The 20,301-nt window shown below is 36.5% G+C and overlaps 1 protein-coding gene across 5 annotated transcripts in view; it reads right to left on the bottom strand.

Annotated features, from left to right (window-relative positions):
- Positions 1-20,301, bottom strand: part of NTM (neurotrimin) — a 1,347,813-nt gene that overhangs the window by 291,183 nt on the left and 1,036,329 nt on the right. For all 5 annotated transcript variants that reach the window (XM_056825120.1, XM_056825118.1, XM_056825121.1 and 2 more), the window contains one exon: positions 6,192-6,424. In XM_056825120.1, coding sequence (XP_056681098.1) covers positions 6,192-6,424 — 233 coding nt within the window. The remainder of the gene's footprint in view (positions 1-6,191; positions 6,425-20,301) is intronic.

The following is a 20,301-nucleotide window of genomic DNA, read 5'->3' as shown; positions in this document are numbered from 1 at the left end:
CTCCAACTCATTTTATAGATGATGAAACTGAGGGAAACAGGGTTAAGTTGCCCAGGGTTAAAGAACTATTAAGTGTCTGAGGTCAGATTTGAACTCAATAAGATGTCTTTCTGACTCCAGACCAGACGCTTTATGTACTAGTCACCTAGTTGTCCTCACTCACAACAAAACTGGATGAATTTCAACAAAATACCTTTGTATAATTAGTGAATGGGACTGAAAAATCAGTATCAAGGTTTCTTTAGTGAGGACAGTGACATACTTCTTCCATTTGAATCTGTTCAACTTTGTGATTTACCTTTTTCAGCAATAATAATTTTAAAAGCCAAAATAAACTGAGCTTAGAACCAGACCTCTGAATCACACTTCATATCACAAGGTATTGAACCAAGATTTCAAAAGCTAGTGAAGCTATGCACCTATATTGGTCATGCATAGAGGAGTTTGTTTTTTTTCAAATGCCATTCATTACTAGCGGGATTATAAATTCATTAAATGTTTTTTAGAGAACAATCCTGTAGTGCTCTATAAAAATCATGATAGCCGTACCTTTGTCTCTGAAATTATTTTTACAATCATTCAACATGCGTATAATGTTCCCCACTCTATATCAGGCATCATGCTAGTGAGGAAAATTAATATTAGGCTATTTCATTTGAAAATTAATATTAATTTGTAATATATATATTTTTGAAAACCTCCTCCTTTTCATCTACCTAAAAAAGAGAACTCTTCCGCCCCAAATGGCTGAGGACTGTGATCACTCCCAGCCCCGACCAAGGCTTGAACTGGGACTCTCCATTTACCATTTAAGAATGAAAGCCAGCCCGAGTTTGGCCCTCACCAGGGGATGATTGCTTCCCCTAATTAAAGTTTAGAGTAATCTGATCTCCAGTGAATTATAGAGAAGGATTTTACAGAGAGGTGAAATGGAATGATGGAGAAGCAAGAGAGACAGACAGGGCAGATGGAATGATGGAGAGGGCGCTTTTGGGAAAATAACCAACTGACAGGAAGTTTGAGCCTTAGACTGAAATCAGCTCCCTTCCTGATCTCAGGATTAGAAACCCACCATTATCCTGAGGATTTCCCAATTGAACTCGATGCCCATTTTGTCTGTGTATTATTGATCCTGATCTTTGCCATCTCAAGATCTGAGTGGACTGACTGGACATTCGGCTACCCGAGAGGGTTTTCCCTGGAGGGTGGGCTGAGTCAGTCCTGAGGACAGCAACATCTACCTCTGTGTCAGCTATACTTAAAGACATTTGTTGTTACTTTAACATAAGATTAGGATAGCCAGCATAGGGGACTCAAGAAGACAGAGAAAACTTCCAAGCTGATCTTTTTGACTAATGGACTGAAGGACCCCTCAGCATCATCATCTGTGTTTTAGCTTAGGGACCTCCTGTTTTACCTCTTCCCTAATCCCATCACAGTTATCCTAACCCAAATAAATAGTGTTTGTTTATTCAGTAGAAGTCAGGTCTTAAGACAAGGGAAAGAAGTTTGGTGGGTAGAGGCTGATCCAAGAGGAAGATCTCTAAGAGAATCAGGTAAAAGCAAAGTCCTGATTGGACTGACATTGGTCTTCCTCCAGAAACCAGAGTGGGTCTCCCAGGAAGATTAGGTTTTGCAAAACTTCCTAATCACCCATCATTCCCCATTCCTGTGGTGTGCCCAATTCTGGTAAAACCCTCTGCTTTACCTGTGTCATCATCTTATTTGAAAGGGGACAGAGGGCAGCCATCAACTGTCTGTCCAGACAGGGAGTGAATACCCTTGGAGGTTAAATCAGCAACACAGTCTGACCTGCCTTTAATCTATCATCCCAGAATTCATCCACCTTTACATTTTAACAGAAGCCTAAAACAGGGAAAACCTGACTGAGAGGGCTTTTGTTTGTCTACCCAAGATTGCCAGAGAAGTTGGGTCTCACATAGCATTTAATATTCCTTAAGTGCCAGAGAGGAACGAGATCATCCAAACCTGAAAGGCAGCCCACCTACCAATTGTGATTGCCTTGTTTTTAGTCAGGGGAGCCATAAATGATATAATGTCAATCCTGACTTTGCCATTGATAGTCTATCAGAAGACATACACGGTGTTCAAGATTTTGTTTTTCCATCTTCCTAATTACTATAAAAGACCCCATCAGTCCTTGCTAGGCATCTTTTGGTCATAAAGAGAGACCAATGACCTCGATTTATTGGGTAATGTTAGCCTAACTAATAAAACAAGTAATCATGCAGCTAACTTTGCCTCTCAAAATTTCACTGGCAACACTAAAAGGAGTATACAGATATAATAAATCAAATTATCTTTGCTCAAAAGGAATATACACACAGAGAAACATCTGTACATATATATATATATACACACACATATGTACAGATGTTTCTCTGTGTGTGTATATATATATATATATACACACACACACACACATATACTCAGACATATACCATATACAGTTGTTTTAGTTGTTGTTTAGTTGTGTCTGACTCTTCATGACCCCATGGACTTTGGATGTTCTTTATGAGGCTACTAGATTGATTTTCGATTTCTTGATCCAGTAGATCCAATGGATCCTTTTCTCAGGGAATCAGAGGTTAGGTGACTTGTCCAGGATCACATAGGGAGGAAGTGTCTGAGGCTGTATTTGAATTCAGATCTTCCTGATTCTAGGTCTAGCATTCTATTTGCTGAACCAGCTAGTTGCCTCCTAATATCCATCTATATATGTGAATACACACATCAACAACATATAACATATTACTAGTCATGGAGATATGTAGATATATATACACATGCATATTCATATTTATACTGTATCCTTCAAAAAAAATTAAGCAGCTTGAGGTCAAGGACAGTTTTATTTTTGGTTTTAGATTCCTACTGCCTAGTAGGCATTTATAAATGCTCGTTGATTCATTTCAACATTATTTATAATTTCCTCAAACTGGAAGCAACCTAAATATCCATTAATAGGGGAAATGATGAAGTATATTATGATACAAACACCAACATAAATGGAATACTTTAATGCAACTAGAACTGAGAAACAAGAGCAATATAGAGAAAATCAGAAAGACCTTTGTAATATACACAGAACCAGAATAACAAAATACACACACACTAAATACAACCATCCAAAAAGGAAAGAAGATGAAGATGAACACTCAAGGAATATTGAAAAGAGAATTGTAGGGTAAAACTAAAAAGTTGCTATATTGTATAGCTTGAAATTAATTAAATACATAAGTTCAAATCAATTTTAATTAGTTGTGTAGAAATACAATATTAAGTTTATTAAAAAAATAAATAAAATAAGAGGGTTGGCCTAGGGGGCCACTGAGATTCCAAAGAACTGACATTCAAGGATTCTTATCATGTCATTCATTCCTATTCAAGACAGGTAGTTGAAAGAGTTGCTTCTGTCATCAGATACAAATAAAATAAAGGAAAATAAAATAACTCTAAACAGACTAGACTAGACAATTCCAAGTTTCTTTTGAGCTCTAAGTTTATAGATCATATTATGTAATACCAAATTTTGAAGAGTTTAAACCAAGGGGAATCTGGGAGAGAAACATTAGACAGATGTCATATATGTATATGTGTGTGTGCTCAAGGAGATGAAGCAAAGGACTTTAGTATGATCTAAAGAATGCTGGATTTGGAGCAGAAGCTCCAAAAGAAAAGCTGGGGAAAAGTGACAATTCAAGTTCCTTCTAACTGCCCCTATCTTCATGCTATTTTTACATACTCATGGGAGGATACTGGGCATTATTTTGTTGTTTAAAAAACCAGTTAGAAATCTCAAGATTCCTAACTCTTTTTGCAATGCAATTTCTTTTCCTCCCATGCCCTTTTTTCATTCCCTTCTTTTTCCTTCTCTTCTCTTCTTTTCCTTTCCCTTCTTTTCTCTTCTCCCCCCCCCCTTTTTTTTTTGAGAATGCCTTTTCCTATCTCACTCAAGCTGGAAGTACACTTGTCACTCACAGTCCTCATCCTCCTAATGATTATCTCACATTTAAGCTTTAACCCACTCTGTGTCCTACCTGGACCAGTTCACCCCTTCTTAGAAAACCTGATGGCATGCTCTGACATAGTGCTGACACAGTGTAACTCAGAAATCCCAAACCCATCATCTTCAGCCTCCTAATAGCAGAGATTGTAGAAACCATACATAGTCATGGAATTTTCACTTAGAGTCTAAAAGAGCGATTACGAATATCTAGATAGACAGTTTCCAGTATGAGTATCAGAATAATACCTTATGCTCAATGCAATAAGAGATCACAAGATAAACAACAATAACAAAAATCCACCTTATGGTGATATATGCCCTTTCCAATACAGAGGCCAGGAAAGTTTGGTTCTATTTAGTTTGTCTGATTGCTTTAAGAGGGAGGGGAAAAAGGCCCTGGAAAATTACTGCTGTCTATTCATTAGACTGTCAATAATACTCAGTCCAGGCATATCGACAACGGATTAGCTTAGGCTGGCTATGTGTACAAGACCAATGCCTTTCTTAACCCAGCTTGTTTCCAAATCAATATACCCATCAGCATTTGAAAATTAGCCCAAGATGAGATTCCAATACTTGAGCTGGTGTGTCATGCTAAGAGGGCACCCAGCCAACTTACAGAGGAAATCTCCTAGTAAGGGATTAGACATTTTCTATTAGTTTGTGCTCAAACTGCCCAAGTTAAGATTTTTGACCTTCCAACCCACGTTGATCCCTTCATTTCAGTGTCTACACAGAACCTATGAGGAATATTCCTATGAACACATACCCCTGTCCTCCCATCATCTGTCTATAATGTTGTCTGTAAAAAGTTTCCACACCAAAGCTCTGATCTCTGGCTCATACTTTGCTGTCCCCAACTTTATTTTCATTCAATTCAAAGGGGAAAACAATGGTACCCTACTCTATGAAGAATGTAAAGATTAAAATTTATGGAATATGGGGAGACTGAGGCAGGTAGAAATTAGTTTCTCTCTGCAAGGAGTATTATATTTTTTAGAGGTTTATTAAAGGTTAAAGATTAAGAATATACAAGTAAGAAACATGTGCCTAGGCCAGAGGCCTAGACAAAATAACCTCACATCATGGAAGAGACGCCTCTGCTCCAAAACGGAAGTCCAAAAGAGCCAAGACCCCTTCAAAAGCCTTTGAATCAACTTAAAATACCTTCTTGATCTCGGCCCAGGTGAGATTACAAGGCATTCTGGGGAAGTGGAGCAAAGGCTCATGGGGATTGTAGTCCTGTATTCGAGTATTTTTTACAAGAAGAAACATAGCTAAAATGTAGGAGGGAAGATTTTCAGAACAGAAGAAACCAGCATGCTTGGCTTTCATATGCAAACAAAAAGAGAACTTAGTGGAACTGAAAATTCCTCCTGAATTTGAAATTAAACACAGCCATACAACAGAGTTGCTCATTATCTCTAACACTGGCTATTCCTTGCTTTTGAATCATTTTTCCTACAAGTAGCTTGTTCCAGTCATCCTCACCTCATCAAATCTTTTTTCTCATTTTCTCTTGTTTTTTTACTTTGCTGGTCTATGTTCTAAAATCCTCATCTCACATCTTTTTTTTTCATACATTTTCCCTCTCCTTTTTAAAAACTCTCTTCCCCATTCCCACTCTCTATGTTACATGTCCTAACCCTCTTGACTTGTCTTATTCTTCTCATTGCACAAGCAAAAAAATCTTAAGATTGACAAAAGTCAACAAATTCTATTCATAAGATCACCTATAGGAAGGCCAAGGAGACAGAAGTAACAACAAATGAATTCCTTTCCAAAGATACGAAGGAAAACATTCCACTAGACCCTTACCTTACACTCAAGCAGAGGAAGCTCCATAATGGTAGCCAAAGCAATAAACCAACAAAATACTCTAAGAAATCAATGCAAATTGAAGAAATTAGTATAGCTTGGTTGTATATTACTGAATTGGAGTTGGTCACTTTTGTCCTGGCCCTACCCTACTCATGTTAGTGGGAAAGTCAGTGACCAAGACATTTGAGTATCTTATTTTAAAAGAAAAAACCAATACCAAACATAACAAAAAGAGGGAACTGACTCAGACAGAGTCTACATTCTCTGACTATTAGGGACCATACAGAAAGTGGGCACAGTTCCCATGCTGCAGAATTGTCCATTCTTCAGGATCTCTTACCTTGCACGATGAGGTGGACTCGTGATGTCTTTGGGTGGTTGTCTGTCTGCACAGAGCAGGTGTACGGGCCTTCGTCATACACGTCCACATTCTGGATCTCAATGCTGTACTGAGTTTTGGTGTTGGTCAAGAGGACGACCCGGGGATCTAGGCACCACTTGTCATTCCCAGCGTAGAGGATGGTGCTGCGGTTCAGCCAGGCCACCCGAGTGACTCGGTTGTCCACAGTGCACCTGGAAGGAGGAAGAGGCAGGGCAGGAAGGTCAGATGAAGGGTAGAGTAGAACAAATGAGTCCTCAAAAGTCACCTAGAGAGGTAGGCGATGCATAAAAAAAGTAAAGTGGCCTTTTATCTATCTTTTTATTCCCAACACTGATATATTTCAAAGTTTTGCTATCTTTATGTCCAGAGACACTGGCCTCTTTGCTGTTCCTCAGACAAAACGCTCTCTCTCAACTTAAGGCACTTTTACTGTCTGGTGCCCATATCTGGAATACCGTCCCTCTTCATCTTCAATTTGTGGCTTCTTTGGTTTCCTTCAAATACTAGCTAAAATCCCACCTTCTATAAAAAGCCATCCCCAATCCATCCTAATCTTAGCCCCTACCACCAGAGGTATTCTCCAGTTCATCTCCTTTGTGTACACAGTTATTTGAATGCTCTCTCCCCCATTAATCTGTCAACTCCTTGAGAGCAAGGGCTTCCCCTGCCCTTTTGTTTGCATCTCCACCACTCAGCACAGTATCTGACACATAGGAAACACTAAATAAGAGTTGACTTGACTTGAATGGTAGAGTCATCATGAGCCTCAGAAGAGTATAAGATCTACACATTGCCGGCTTTGTACATCTGGAGACGGAGCCCTTCATTGTAGTCAATAGCCAGTTTATTCAGCTTATACTGTAACAGGGAAGCACATAATTCACAGGCTCCAGAAAGTAAGATGCATTCAAATACCTGCCCAACTGTAGCCTCAGAGGTACTTTTTTCTCATTCAAGTTAGCTGATCCCTATAGAACTATGAGAATGCTTCCTTTGCCCAGCCCCTTTCAGCAACATTAACGGAAAACTTTCAGAGACAAGGCCCTTGTGGACCACTTCATATTGTTACTGTCCTTTGTCATAATCCAAAGTAGAATATTTTCACTTCTGTAGGAATAGGCATTTACAATTTCTGCAGATGCAAACGGTTTTGAAAATTCTAGCACAGCAATTTCCAAAGTGTTAGAGGTTCCTTTCAAACCCCAATTATGGTTCTACTTCTCTAACACTCTATACTAAAACCACAGTATTGAAATTTGACTCGCTTTTCTACCTTCCCTCATTTTATCCCAAATTAATTTTCTTTTTACATTTCCATCACAAATTTAGATTTTTTTTATTTCTTCCTAATTACATGTAAAGACAATTTTTAACATTAATTTTAAAAAATTTTGAGTTCCCTATTTCCTCCCTACCTCTCTCTTTCCTCCTCCTTGTAAAGGTAGACAACTTGATGTAATCTATATATATGCCATCATACTAATATTGCCATTATCAGTCAAGTTACAAAAGAAAACAAAGATTAAAAAATAACTTTTAAAATATGCTTCAATCAGTATGCAGACTGCATCAGTTCTTTCTCTGGAGATAGTTTTTTTTTTCATCTTAAATCCTTCAGGATTGTCTTGGATCATTGTATTATTTAAAATAGACAAGTAATTCACAGTTATCATCATACATTTGTATCGCTATTATACATAGCATTCCCCAGGTTTTTCTTACTCCCCACTTCACTTTGCATCAGTTCAGGTGTGTTCCCATGTTTTTCTGAGTGCTTTCTGTTCATCATTTTTTACAGCACAATATTATTCCATTACAGTCATTTGCCACAACTTGCTCTGTCATTCTCAAGTTGATGGGTTCAAGTAACCTTTGCTGGTCTCTGTTAAATTTGCAAAAAATATTTCCGCGACCTCTCCTACTAAATGGGAGTTGGCACTTTTGTCAGTTTAAGCATTAGTTTAAGCATTTTGTCAGTTTAAGCATGGAGGCCAGGGTGGAGTGTTGTGTCCATTAGAGTACAGCTTTTTCGAAACTGAGTGCTGTTAGTGTGAGGATCATAAATTTAGAACTCGAAGAGACCTTCCAAACAGCTCGGTGGTACAGTAGATAAAATAGTGGGCTTGTAATCAAGAAGAATTATCTTCTTGAGTTCAAATCCAGCATCAGACTCTTACTAACTGTGTGACCCTAGGCAGATCACTTAACACCATTTGCTTCAGTTACTCATTTATAAAACGAGCTGGAGAAGGAAATGGCAAACTACTCTAGTCTTTTTGCCAAGAAAACCCCAAATAAGGTCAGGGAGCACTGGACACAACTGAAAAGTGACTGAATGACAATACAGGACCATAGAGATCATCTAGTCCTACCCTCTAATTTTACATATGAGGAAAACAAGGACTAAATTGCTGAAGAGATTTGCCAAAGGTAAAAAGTAAGTGGCCAAGCTGGAATTTGAACCCAAATCCCTTGATTCAAACCCAGTAGTCTTTCCACTTCGTAATTTGAGTCCTATATAGTGAATAGTCCACAGTCACATCAAAATAGTTAAATCAAGAAAAAAAATGTATTATGTTCCTACTATGGGTCAGATACCAGTCAAGTGTTGGGTATATTAAAAAAAGGGCAAAAAAATTGCACTTCTCTAAAAACGTTAACAGTCTAATGGACCTGAAATTCAAATGCAAATTTTCTGCTGTTCAATCTAGGACTCATTCTGCTATGCTAGGTTCTTCCTTTTATGTGAAATGAATGCTTTTCACAAAGCAAATATCTATTTGTTATAGAAAACAGTTTTTTTGGCATTAAAAGTACATACATCTATAAAAAGCAATATTAAAATGTGGTCCTCATTTCACTCCTCTGTGTGTTGTGCTCCAGGCAGATCATAGATTTGATTGAGACCTCCTGGTCTTACTTCTGTCTGACCCAGATACAGCTCAGCTAGAAAAATCCTTGGCTTCAGGTTCAACTGTCTTTGTGCCACTTACTCTATTTCTTGGACAACACAGGCAATATCTTCCCAGTATTATTCTGCCATGGTATTGTCTAAATAGACACAAAGAAAGGTATTCTGCTGTCCCAACTAGATTAGTTCATCTTGTTCCATTTTCTTAATCCTGCTTTATGTATCCTTAGAGTCAGTCAATGTCTTTCATATTGGAAGAGGACCAAAATAACATTATAATGCCAAGGTACAATGTGTCCAACTGTGGCTGATTAGACCAATATGAGCTCAGAAGGCATGTTGGAAACAAAAGAGTCTATGTAAACATTTGGAGCAGAGATGTAGCTAAACATCTCTAATATCCCTTAAAGGGACATTAAAGAAATGGAGGCACCTGAGTCAGATCAAGTCGATTCAAACCAGTTCGCTCACCAAACACTTAATATATCTGTTACATTCTAAGCACTGGACTGGTTTTTTCACGATGGGACATTGATGAAACAGTACCTGCCTTTAAGGACCTTACCTTCCACTAAAGGGTCGAATTTATCCTGGTGCTCTCCTATGCTGTACCGGCTACCCAATTTCATACTGTATTGCTAGCTCCTTTGTGACACATCTCAATCCCATACGTAACATTTTAATATGAACTCCAACAAAGTAAAGTTTTTTCAGAAAAGGAACACTAATACACACACACACACACACACACACACACACACACACATATATATGCATGTATATGGTATTATGTCAGGGAAATAGCCAAGGCATTATTATCTCACCATAATAACATTTTGAATGAGAACTGATATTACTATTCTTTGGATATTTGCAGAGTTCTTGAAGACCATTTTGACAGTATTGTGTCTTGGGGCAGGGAGGGTGGCACATGAAGTGCATGTTGACATGCATCTTCTTTGAGTATATACTATGACGACTTTACAGAAGAGGACCTCATTCATCATGATTAACTTCCCTATAGAACTAGGAAGAAAGCCACTTTCTTTTCCAGAATGACTGAAATTTTACCAGATGCATGGGAGAAGAGTCATTGTGCAGAAAGTGCTGACCACTAAACTATAAACCACTTGAATAATTGTTTTTGAGCACACAATGGGACATCTAACAGTCTAATGATGAATATAGGAAGACTGGTCTGGGCTTCCATGTGGATGTCTAATTATTGAAAATTGACTGAAACTGAAGTAGTCGCACCAGACTGCACAGCAGTTAAAGGGCCAAGGGTGTTCATTTGACACTTCTAACTCAGCCAATTTCTAACAGGCTTATGTGGCCCCTGTGATATATACTATATGGAGAATGCTGGCATCTCTTCAGCTGTGGCTCTGAGCACGTTCAAGGTTGTGCTTGGATGTCCAAACTGTCATCTCTGGAAACCAGTCTTGCCACTTTCAGTGAAATTAATAGATGGTGCCCGGTGAGATATATTACCAAGGTAACTTGGAACCCAGCTCATGTTTCCTCTCTCATACTTGCCCTTATCTATCTGTCTCATTTTTCCATTCTTTGCCAGGAAGAACAATTCACAGGAGACACCCATCCCATCTTAAGATAAAGCAAACTGTGGATAGGGACAACTTCCAGTTCTAAAACAGAGGAATCCCAAGGTCATGGATTTAGAGTGAGAAGAGACTTTAGAGATCACCTAGTCCAATCTACTCATTTTAAAGTAGAAACTGAGACCCAGAGAAGATAAAGGGTATATAATTCAAGGTCACACAAATAAAAAGTAACAGAATAAAACTTCAAACTTGAATACCAGATTCATTGTTCCAGGACTGAGAGAAGGATCTTTTTCTGGTGACTGGGGAGGAAGAGAGACACATTAACAATCCCATTTTTCACCAACTTATTTGTGTCTTATGTGTCTTCAATGCTTCTATCATGTGTAAGATGCTTTTGCATGAAGTATGCCAACTCTCTAGGAAGCCACACTGATTAAGTGAGGATGAAGTTTTGACTCTGTCCTCTTTGCTGGTCCTCACACAAGACACTCCATCTCCTGGCTCCAAGTTTTTTCATTATCTGTCCCCATATCTGAAATGACTACCCTTATCAGATCTACTTCATAATTTCCCCAACTTCCTTCAAGGCTCAGCTAAAGTCCCATTTTCTGCAATCAGTTTTCCCCATTCCCTCTTAATTTTCATGCCTTTCCTCTGAGATGATCCCCAATTTATCTGACATATGCCCTTTTTGTATGTAGTTATTTCATTTACATTCTGAACTCTTGATAATAGTATAGTATAGTATAGTATAGTATAGTATAGTATAGTATAGTATAGTATAGTAGTAGTCTCTCGGTAACCGAGGATGACGATTGTCTTTGTGCGTTTTCATCTATGATAGATGAGTGTGCACAAAGACTTGTGCGTGAAGGAGATTGAAGTGGAAAAGTCGATACATGTGTGTATATAAACATAATATAAATAGATATGAATATAAGCATACATACATACATATATGTCTTTGGATAGATGATGGATGGATGGATAGATAGATAGATAGATAGATAGATATGTAGGTGGGTAGGGAGTTAAATATCTTTGTTTTGTATCCCCATTGCCTGGCACATAGTAGGCACTTAATAAAAGCTAGCTGACTGATTGAAAGATGTATCCTTATCAAAGATTTTTGCCATTATTATGGAATATGTGGAATACAGAGTCCAGATGGAAAAAAGGTTCCCTAAACATACTGAAATCTTCTGAATACTTTTGCTTACATATGAACTTCAATGATTATATCAATTGTTAGTGCACTAAAAGCTTCCAAAATGAGATCATTATTTCCTCAAAAACAATTTCACCTAACTCTCCAAAAAGAAGAAATAAAGTAGATAAAGAATGTTTATATAAATTATAAAATGCACTTTGGTTGACAACCAGTGTAAATAACTATGTATAAAGATATCTATCAAATCAAAGATAGATACTACAAATGAATAATGAACAAGACTCAGAGTTAAATAGGTATAACCACATTAATGATAGTATAAAATAATAATAGTTAATATTCATAATTTACTAGTGTTTTAAGGTTGGTAAGGCTCTATAGATATTATCTTATTAGGCCCTCACCACAACCCTGTGCTGTTGCTTTTCAGTTCTTTCATTTGTGTCCAAATATTTATGACCCCATTTGGGATTTTCTTGGCAAAAATAATGAAATATTTTGCCATTTCCTTCTCTGAGTCATTTTACAGATGAGAACACTGAAGTAAACAGGGTTATGTGACTTGCTCAGGGTCACTCAACTATTAAGTGTCTGAAGACAGATTTGAACTCAAGAAGATGAGTCTGCCTGATTAAAAGATCAGTGCTCTATCACTGAACCAGCTAGTTGCCACAACTCTATGAGGTAAGTGCTATTATTACTTCTACATAACACATGAAGAAACTAAGGCTAATGAGGGTTAAGATTAAGAAACTTGCCCAAGAAAACATAGTTAGTAAGTGTAAGAGGGAAGTTGTCAAACCAATCTTTCCTAAATTGAAGTCCAGAATTGTATCCACCGTACCACACAGGTTCTGAGTTGAACAAAATTGAGGTAGTGGTTTGGATTATCTTAATCTTCTCCCTGAAACAATGGTCTAACTTTATTATACAGACATTCTTGTTTTGAAGTTCTATGCATCATGGAATAATCTATTTCATTAAGATAGTAGGTCAATCAAGGGGAAATAGAGAGATGTGAATAGGGCAGCTAGGTGATAAAGTAGATGAAGCAATGGATCTGGAACACCTGAGTTCAAATTTGGCCTCAGACACATTTGCTGTGAGACTCTGTAACTCTGTTTGCCTCAATTTCCTCATCTATAAAATGAGCTGTAGAAGGAAATGGTGAGTCAATTCAGTATGTTTGCCAAGAAAATCCCAAAGGCATTCATTAAGAGTCAGACAGGACTGAATCAACTCAATGACAACAACAAAAAGGCTGCAACAACTTGCCATTGAGGAGCAGTCCAGGAGAAGAAATATAAAGGGAGATATAGGAATAAAATAGGAGATGGAAGAATTATGTAGAGAAATAGCTACAAGAGAACATAGGGAGGACACGGAGGACCATGCAATTTCAAAAGATGTATAAAAGTACATTAATTGTAGACATTATAAGGGACCTTCAGTTTTACATGGACATGTATTGAATAGGATGAGAAGGCATGGTTGCATCACAATCTGAACTACTAGAGTGTCTAATGAGATGACAGATTGATTGAAATGTCAATTGTACAGGTTCTGAACCCTTGGCTGCCCCTGACAGACCTAGCTAACTGAGACTTTCTTTTGGTATGTACCTAACACAAGGGTCAGCCTGAGGTTTCAGTAGGAAAAAAAAAGTCATAATCATTAATTTCCCTGAGGTGACAAAGGTAGGATCTGGTAGAAAGAAAGCAGACAATTAATATGGAGTAAGTCCTGTTGGATCAAAAGATTTATGTTTATCTATATATATATGGGTTATCATTTTTAATGTGCATGAAGTAATGGAGTTTTTTTCAATATGATTTCATGGGCATTTTAACCTTTTTCTAGAAGGGCAGCTTCTGGAACAGGAAAAAGATTGTCTATTTAAGAACAAACTGCATTTGGCTTCTGGGCTAAGATGGCTGCAGTGTAGAAGCAAGGGGCTTCCTTTCCTCACCACCTAACAATATAAAGTGTTGCAAAAGGACAAAAACCAAAATCAGAAGAGTGAAAGTGTTCTTCTGTAGGGAACAGTCTTGAAGGTAAGCAGGGTTTGGGCATTTCCACACCACAAGAGAGTAAAATTACTCCTACCAAAGCATAAGCTGATCACCTCTCCCCCACTCTACCTATGGTTCCAAAATCACAGCAAGCTCAGGGCAATCTCTAGGTTCTCTGGGGGATGGCTGAGGAGACCACAGACTTACCACAGAGAGCAGTAAGACTTGGGTCCCCAGGAGACTGAGGAAAGCAGAGACTGGGTATGGATATAGGGCAGAAATGGGCTGCACACAGCAGATGCATTAGAGACTGAAAAGAGGCTTCAGGACAAAAACCCTTCTGTAGCTCAATACAAAGGCATACTGCCTACCCTCCTCACTCAGACTTCTGACTGGGAAGGGAAGAAAGAACTAGCATAGAAATGGTCACCAACACCCAGGAACTATAATCCGCTACTATCAAAAAAAGAAAAAGAAAAGAACTTTGACCCTGGATAATTTCTATGGTGAAAAACTCCAGACTACAGAGGAGATAGCAGAGGATAACAAACAAGCAAACACATCCAAATCTTCCAAAAAAAATTGAAATTGGTCACAAACTCTTGAGAAGCTCAGATTTGAGATGATGAACCAAGTGAGAAAGATAGAAGTAACTTGGCAAGAAAAGTGGAAAATAGTTCAAAAAGAAAATAATTTAAAAGACAGAAGTTCCCACTTGGAAAAAGAAGCCCAGAAATGAAATGAAATGATAATCAAATTGAAGACCAGAAATGACCTGTTGTTAGTCATGAAAAGCAGGATAGACCAAACCAAAAAGGAAAATCAAAAGATCATAGTTGAAAACCAGTCTTTATAAACTAGAATTGGGCAATATATAATTGAAAATCAGTTAAACCTAAAAAAGAACTAAATTTCCTGGAAGCCCACTGACTTCCTGTCATTATGTACTTCCTGTAGACAGGCAATAAATTGAGTGGGAGGTCTGGCTTGCTCTCCCTCTTTGGCTTGATGTCTCAAGCATGGTGGTGGTAAGCACAGGGGTTTTGAATAGGCAGCGTAGCCATGGGGATGTGGTTGACTTTTTAATTTTATATCCCTTTTATTCCTTTATTTCAAACGATCATTAATTGATCTCTTAAAATATAATATTTTTATTATTGATATCTAATTTTAAGTTTAACAGCAAGTAGAAGCTAATGATCTCACAAGAAAGCAAGAATTAATAAAGCAAAGTCAAAAGAATGACAAATTAGAAGGAAACATGAATAATCTCATGGAGAAGATGACAGACTTGGAAAATAGGTGGAGGAGAGACAAGGTCTGAAAACCTGGAAATAAATAGAAACCTTGACATCATACTACAAGAAATTACCCAAGAAAACTGCCCTGATATTCTTCAACAAGAGGGCAAAATAGACATTGAAAGATTCCATAGATCACCCTCTACATTAAATCCTCAAAAGATAACACCCAGGAATGTAATTGCCAAATTCAAGAGCTTCCAAGCTAAGGAGAAAATATTGCAAGAAGCCAGAAAGAGACAATTCCAATATCAAGGAGCCCTAATTAGGCTGACACAGGATTTGGAAGCCTCTATACTAAAGGACCGTAAGGCTTGGAATATGATATTCAGAAAGGCAAGAGAATTGGGTTTACAACCAAGAATCACCTACCAATCAAAATTGACTATATACTCCCAGGGGAAAGTATAGGCATTTAACAAAATGGAAGAATTCCAAGTGTTTCTAAAAAAAAAAAAACAGAACTAAATGGAAAATTTGATGTCCAAAAACAAAATTTAAGAGAAACATGAAAAGGTTAAAAAGAAATAGGGGGAATTTTTAAGGGCTTTAATAAGGAAAAATTGTTTATATTCCTATATGGAAAAATGATATTTATTACTCAAAAACTGTATTAACTATCATAATAGTTAGAAGAATTATTCATAGGTAGTGGTTGGGATATGATATTAGAAAATAAGTCTTATTATATTAGTGAGCAGTGCTTCTCAACCTTTCTAATGCCATGACCCCGCAATACAGTTCCTCATGTTGCAATGACCCCAAACCAAAAAATTATTTTGGTGACTACTTCAAAACTGTAATTTTGCTACAGTTTTGATTCGGAATGTAAATACCTGATATGCATTACGTATTCTCATTGCTACAAATTGAGAGGTTGAGAACTGCTGGTTTAGAGAGAAGTAGAGAAGCTGTCTTGAGAAAGAATTGGAGTTTCAAACAGAACTGAGTTAGTGTGTTTGTTTCAAATCTAATGGTTTTTCTCTGGCAGTAGTTGGTCTCTGACAGTAGGCAGAGTCACTCATGGAGAGTCTCTGAGAGCTTGAATGAGGTAACATCTTTGTCTCTTTCTCTCTCTCACTGTCTTAGGTAAAGACCTGAAGGAGTTAAATGTTTTCCTTTTCCAACTTGGGAAACACTAATGATTATCTATTGTTATCTTTATAAATTGATTTATATCTGAGAAGACCAAAGAAAGATCTGGTCTTTCTTTTGGGACTCTGAGTCTGCTAAGACTTAAGAGTCCTAACTTGATTCTTATTGAGTCTCAACGAGCTAGCCTTTGTTATTTTTATATCTTGGAGGCAAAGTTCAGAATTACAAGGATAATAGTGTTAGTTTTATTTAGAATAGTAAAAATTTGGGTTAGTCAGATCAGGAAGGATCAGTGTAACCTATGGACACAGGAAAAATGGTTCTTTGTGAAACCAGGTAGTTTTATTTTGATGGAGTTAGAATCCCTTTGAGTTAGAAATCATTTTATTCTTACATATTTCAATGAATATTTTTAATAACCACAGTCTCTTTAATGTCTTTGTTCCTGGCCCTGAAGAGAAGTTCATAAATGAACTTTACTTCAATGATATAAACTGAAGATACTTTGTTAACACAGCAAGCAGAGTATCTAAATCAGTTTATAAATCAATAATCCATCCATTGCTTTATTATTTTTACAGTTTACTTTTGATATTTACACATAGTTAGTTAGAAAAATTATTCATAGGTAGTGGTTGGGGTACTAGTGGTTTAAGATGATATATAAAAAATAAAGGGGGGATAGAAGATGGCACCAAGAAAAACTTGAAAGAATAAGAAAAGTAGGATAAATTATACTACATAAAGAGGTGCATGGGAGGGGGAGATGAAGAATACTATTATAAGAAGGAGAGGAAGAGAGTGCTAATAGGTAATACTTAAACCTTGCTCTAAGTGGAATCAACTCTGAGAGGGAAGAGGATCTAGATCTATTAGGGTATTGAATTCTATTTTACCCTATATGGATGTTGAGAAGGAAAAACCAAGGTGGGAAATGGGGTAGGGAGTACAAAAAGGAAGGGAAAGAGAGTGGGAATGGAATTTAAAAGACCCTAAAAAAGAGGGGAATGAGAAGGAAGGGGGTGGGAAGGGAAGTAAAATAAAGGTGGGGATTAGGGGGGCTGATTAAAAGCAAAACACTGATGTAGAAGGAAAGAGTGAAAGAAGAAGGGCAGGACTAGGAGAGGAAATCAAAATGATGGGGGATACATTGGTAATAAAGACTCTGAATATGAATGGATGAACTCACCCATAAAACAGAAGCAAATAGGAGAGTGGATTAGAAACCAATGTTGTCTACATATGTTGTCTACATATGTTGTCTACACGAAACACACATGAGACAGGTAGACACACACTGGGTAAAGGTAAAAGGCTGGAGCAAAATTTATTGGGCATCAACTGAGAAAAAGAAGGCAGGAGTCACAATCATGATATCTAACAAAGCCAAAGTAAAGAATAGATCTGATTTAAAAAGATAGAGAAGGTATTTATATCCTGACAAAAGGCAGTTTAGACAATGAGGAAATATTAGTACTTAACATGTATGCACCAAAATGGTATAGCATCCAAATGTTTAAAGGAGGAACTACTGGAGTTTAAGGAAGAAATAGATAGTAGAACTATACTAGTGGGAGACCTTTATATGATCTAGATAAATCAAACCAAAAAATAAATAAGAAAGAGGTAAGACATGTGAATGAAATTTTAGAAAAATTGGAGTAAATAGATTTATGGAGAAAAATGAATAGGGACAAAAAAGGAATATACCTTCTTTTCAGCAGCACATGGTATATTCATAAAGATTGACCATGTACTAGGGCATAAAAACATTTCAAACAAATACAAAAAAGCAGAAATAATAAATGCAAACTTTTCAGATCATAATGCAATAAAAATAATAATTAGTAAGAGTACATGGAGAGACAAATCAAAATTTAATGGAAATTAAATAATATGATTCTCCAAAATTTGTTGACTAAAGAACAAATCATAGAAACAATTGATAATTTCATTGAAGAGAATGACAATGAAGAGACATTCTATCAAAATCAATGGGATGCAGTCAAAGCAGTACTCAAGGGAAATTTATATCCCTGAATGCATATATTAACAAATCAGGGAGGGAAGAGGTCAATGAATTAGGCATGCAAATCAAAAAACTAGAAAGAAAGCAAATTAAAAATCCCCAGATGAAAACTAAATTAGAAATCCTAAAAATTACAGGAGAAATTAATAAAATTGAAAGTGAAAGAACTATTGAATTAATAAATAAGACTAGAAGCTGATACTTTGAAAAAACAAATAAAATAGATAAAGTACTGCTTAACTTAATTTAAAAAATGAAAGAAGAAAAAGAAAGCAAAAGTAATAGCATCAATGATGAAAAGGGAGACCTCACATCTAATAAAGAGGAAAGTAAGGTAACTATTAAGAAGTATTTTGCCCAATTATATGGCAATCAATGTGGCAATCTAGGTGATATGGATGATTATTTACAAAAAATATAAATTGCCTAGATTAACGGAAGAAGAAATTGAATAATTAAATAATCTCATATCAGAAAAAGAAATTGAACAAGCCATCAAAGAACCTCCTAAGAAAAGAACTCCAGTGCCAGATGATTTCACAAGTGAATTCTACCAAATTCCTTTTATGAAACAAATATGGTACTGATTCCAAAGTCAGGAAGATTAAAAAAAAACAGAGAAAGAAAAATAGAGAACAATAGCTGTAATGAACATAGATGCAAAAATCTTAAATAGAATTCTAGCAAAAAGAGACCAGCAAGTGATCACAGTGATTATTCACTATGATCAGGTGGAATTTATATTAGGAATGCAAGAAAGGTTTAATATTAGGAAAACTATCCTCATAATTGACCATATCAACAAAAAAAAAACAATAGAAATCACATGATTATCTCAATAGATAAAGAAAAAGCCTTTGACAAAATACTACACTCATTCCTATTGAAAACACTGGAAAGTATAGGAATAGTAGGGCCTTTCCTAAAAATAATAAATGGTATATATTTAAAACAATCAGCAAGCATCATCTGCAATGAGGATAAGTTAGAAGACTTCCCAGTAAGATTGGGAGTGAAACAAGGATGTCCATTATCACCTCTATTATTTAACATTGTACTAGAAACATTAGCAGTAGCAATCAGAGAAGAAAAAGAAATTGAAGGTATTAAAATAAGCAATTAGGAGACTAAACTATCACTCTGCAGATGTATGATGGTCTACTTAAAAAAATCCTAGAAAATCACCTAAAAAGCTAGTAGAAATAATCAACAACTTTAACAAAGTTCCAGGATACAGAATAAACCCACATACATTATCAGCATTTCTATATATTTCCAACACATCTCAGCAGCAAGAGTTAGAAAGGGAAATTGCAATTAGGATCACCCTAGATAATATAAAATACTTAGGAATCTATCTGCCAAGACAAAGAAACTATATGAACACCACTACAAAACACTTTCCATACAACTAAAACTAAATCTAAACAATTGGAAAAACATTAATTGCTCATGGTTAGGATGAGCTAATATAATAAAAATTATAATCCTACCAAAATTAATTTACTTATTCAGTGCCATATCTATCAAACTACCAAGAAACTTTTTTACTGAATTAAAAAAAAATGTAACAAAGTTCATTTGGAAGAACAAAAGATCAAGAATATTAAGGTAAATAATGAAAAGAAAATGTGAAGGATGGGGGCCTAGTAGTACCAGATCTCACACTGTAGTATAAAGCAGTGGTCATCAAAACAATATGGTACTGGCTAAGAGACAGAAGGGAGGATCAGCAGAATAGACTTGGGGAAAATTACCTCAGCAAGATAGTGTACAATAAACCCATAGATCCCAGTTTTTGGGACAAAAACCCACTATTAGACAAAAAATGGTGGGAAAACTGGAAAACAATAGGGGAGAGATTAGGTTTTGATCAATATCTCACATCTTACACCAAGATAAATTCAGAATGGGTGAATGACTTAAATATAAAGAAGGAAACTATAAGTAAATTAGGTGAATATAGCATAGTTTACCTGTC

The sequence above is a fragment of the Monodelphis domestica genome, chromosome 4 (assembly GCF_027887165.1).
Source record: "Monodelphis domestica isolate mMonDom1 chromosome 4, mMonDom1.pri, whole genome shotgun sequence".
In the NCBI taxonomy this organism is placed as follows: domain Eukaryota; kingdom Metazoa; phylum Chordata; class Mammalia; order Didelphimorphia; family Didelphidae; genus Monodelphis; species Monodelphis domestica.
The sequence above is the reverse complement of the archived record's forward strand: the minus strand, read 5'-3'. Positions and strand labels throughout refer to the sequence as shown.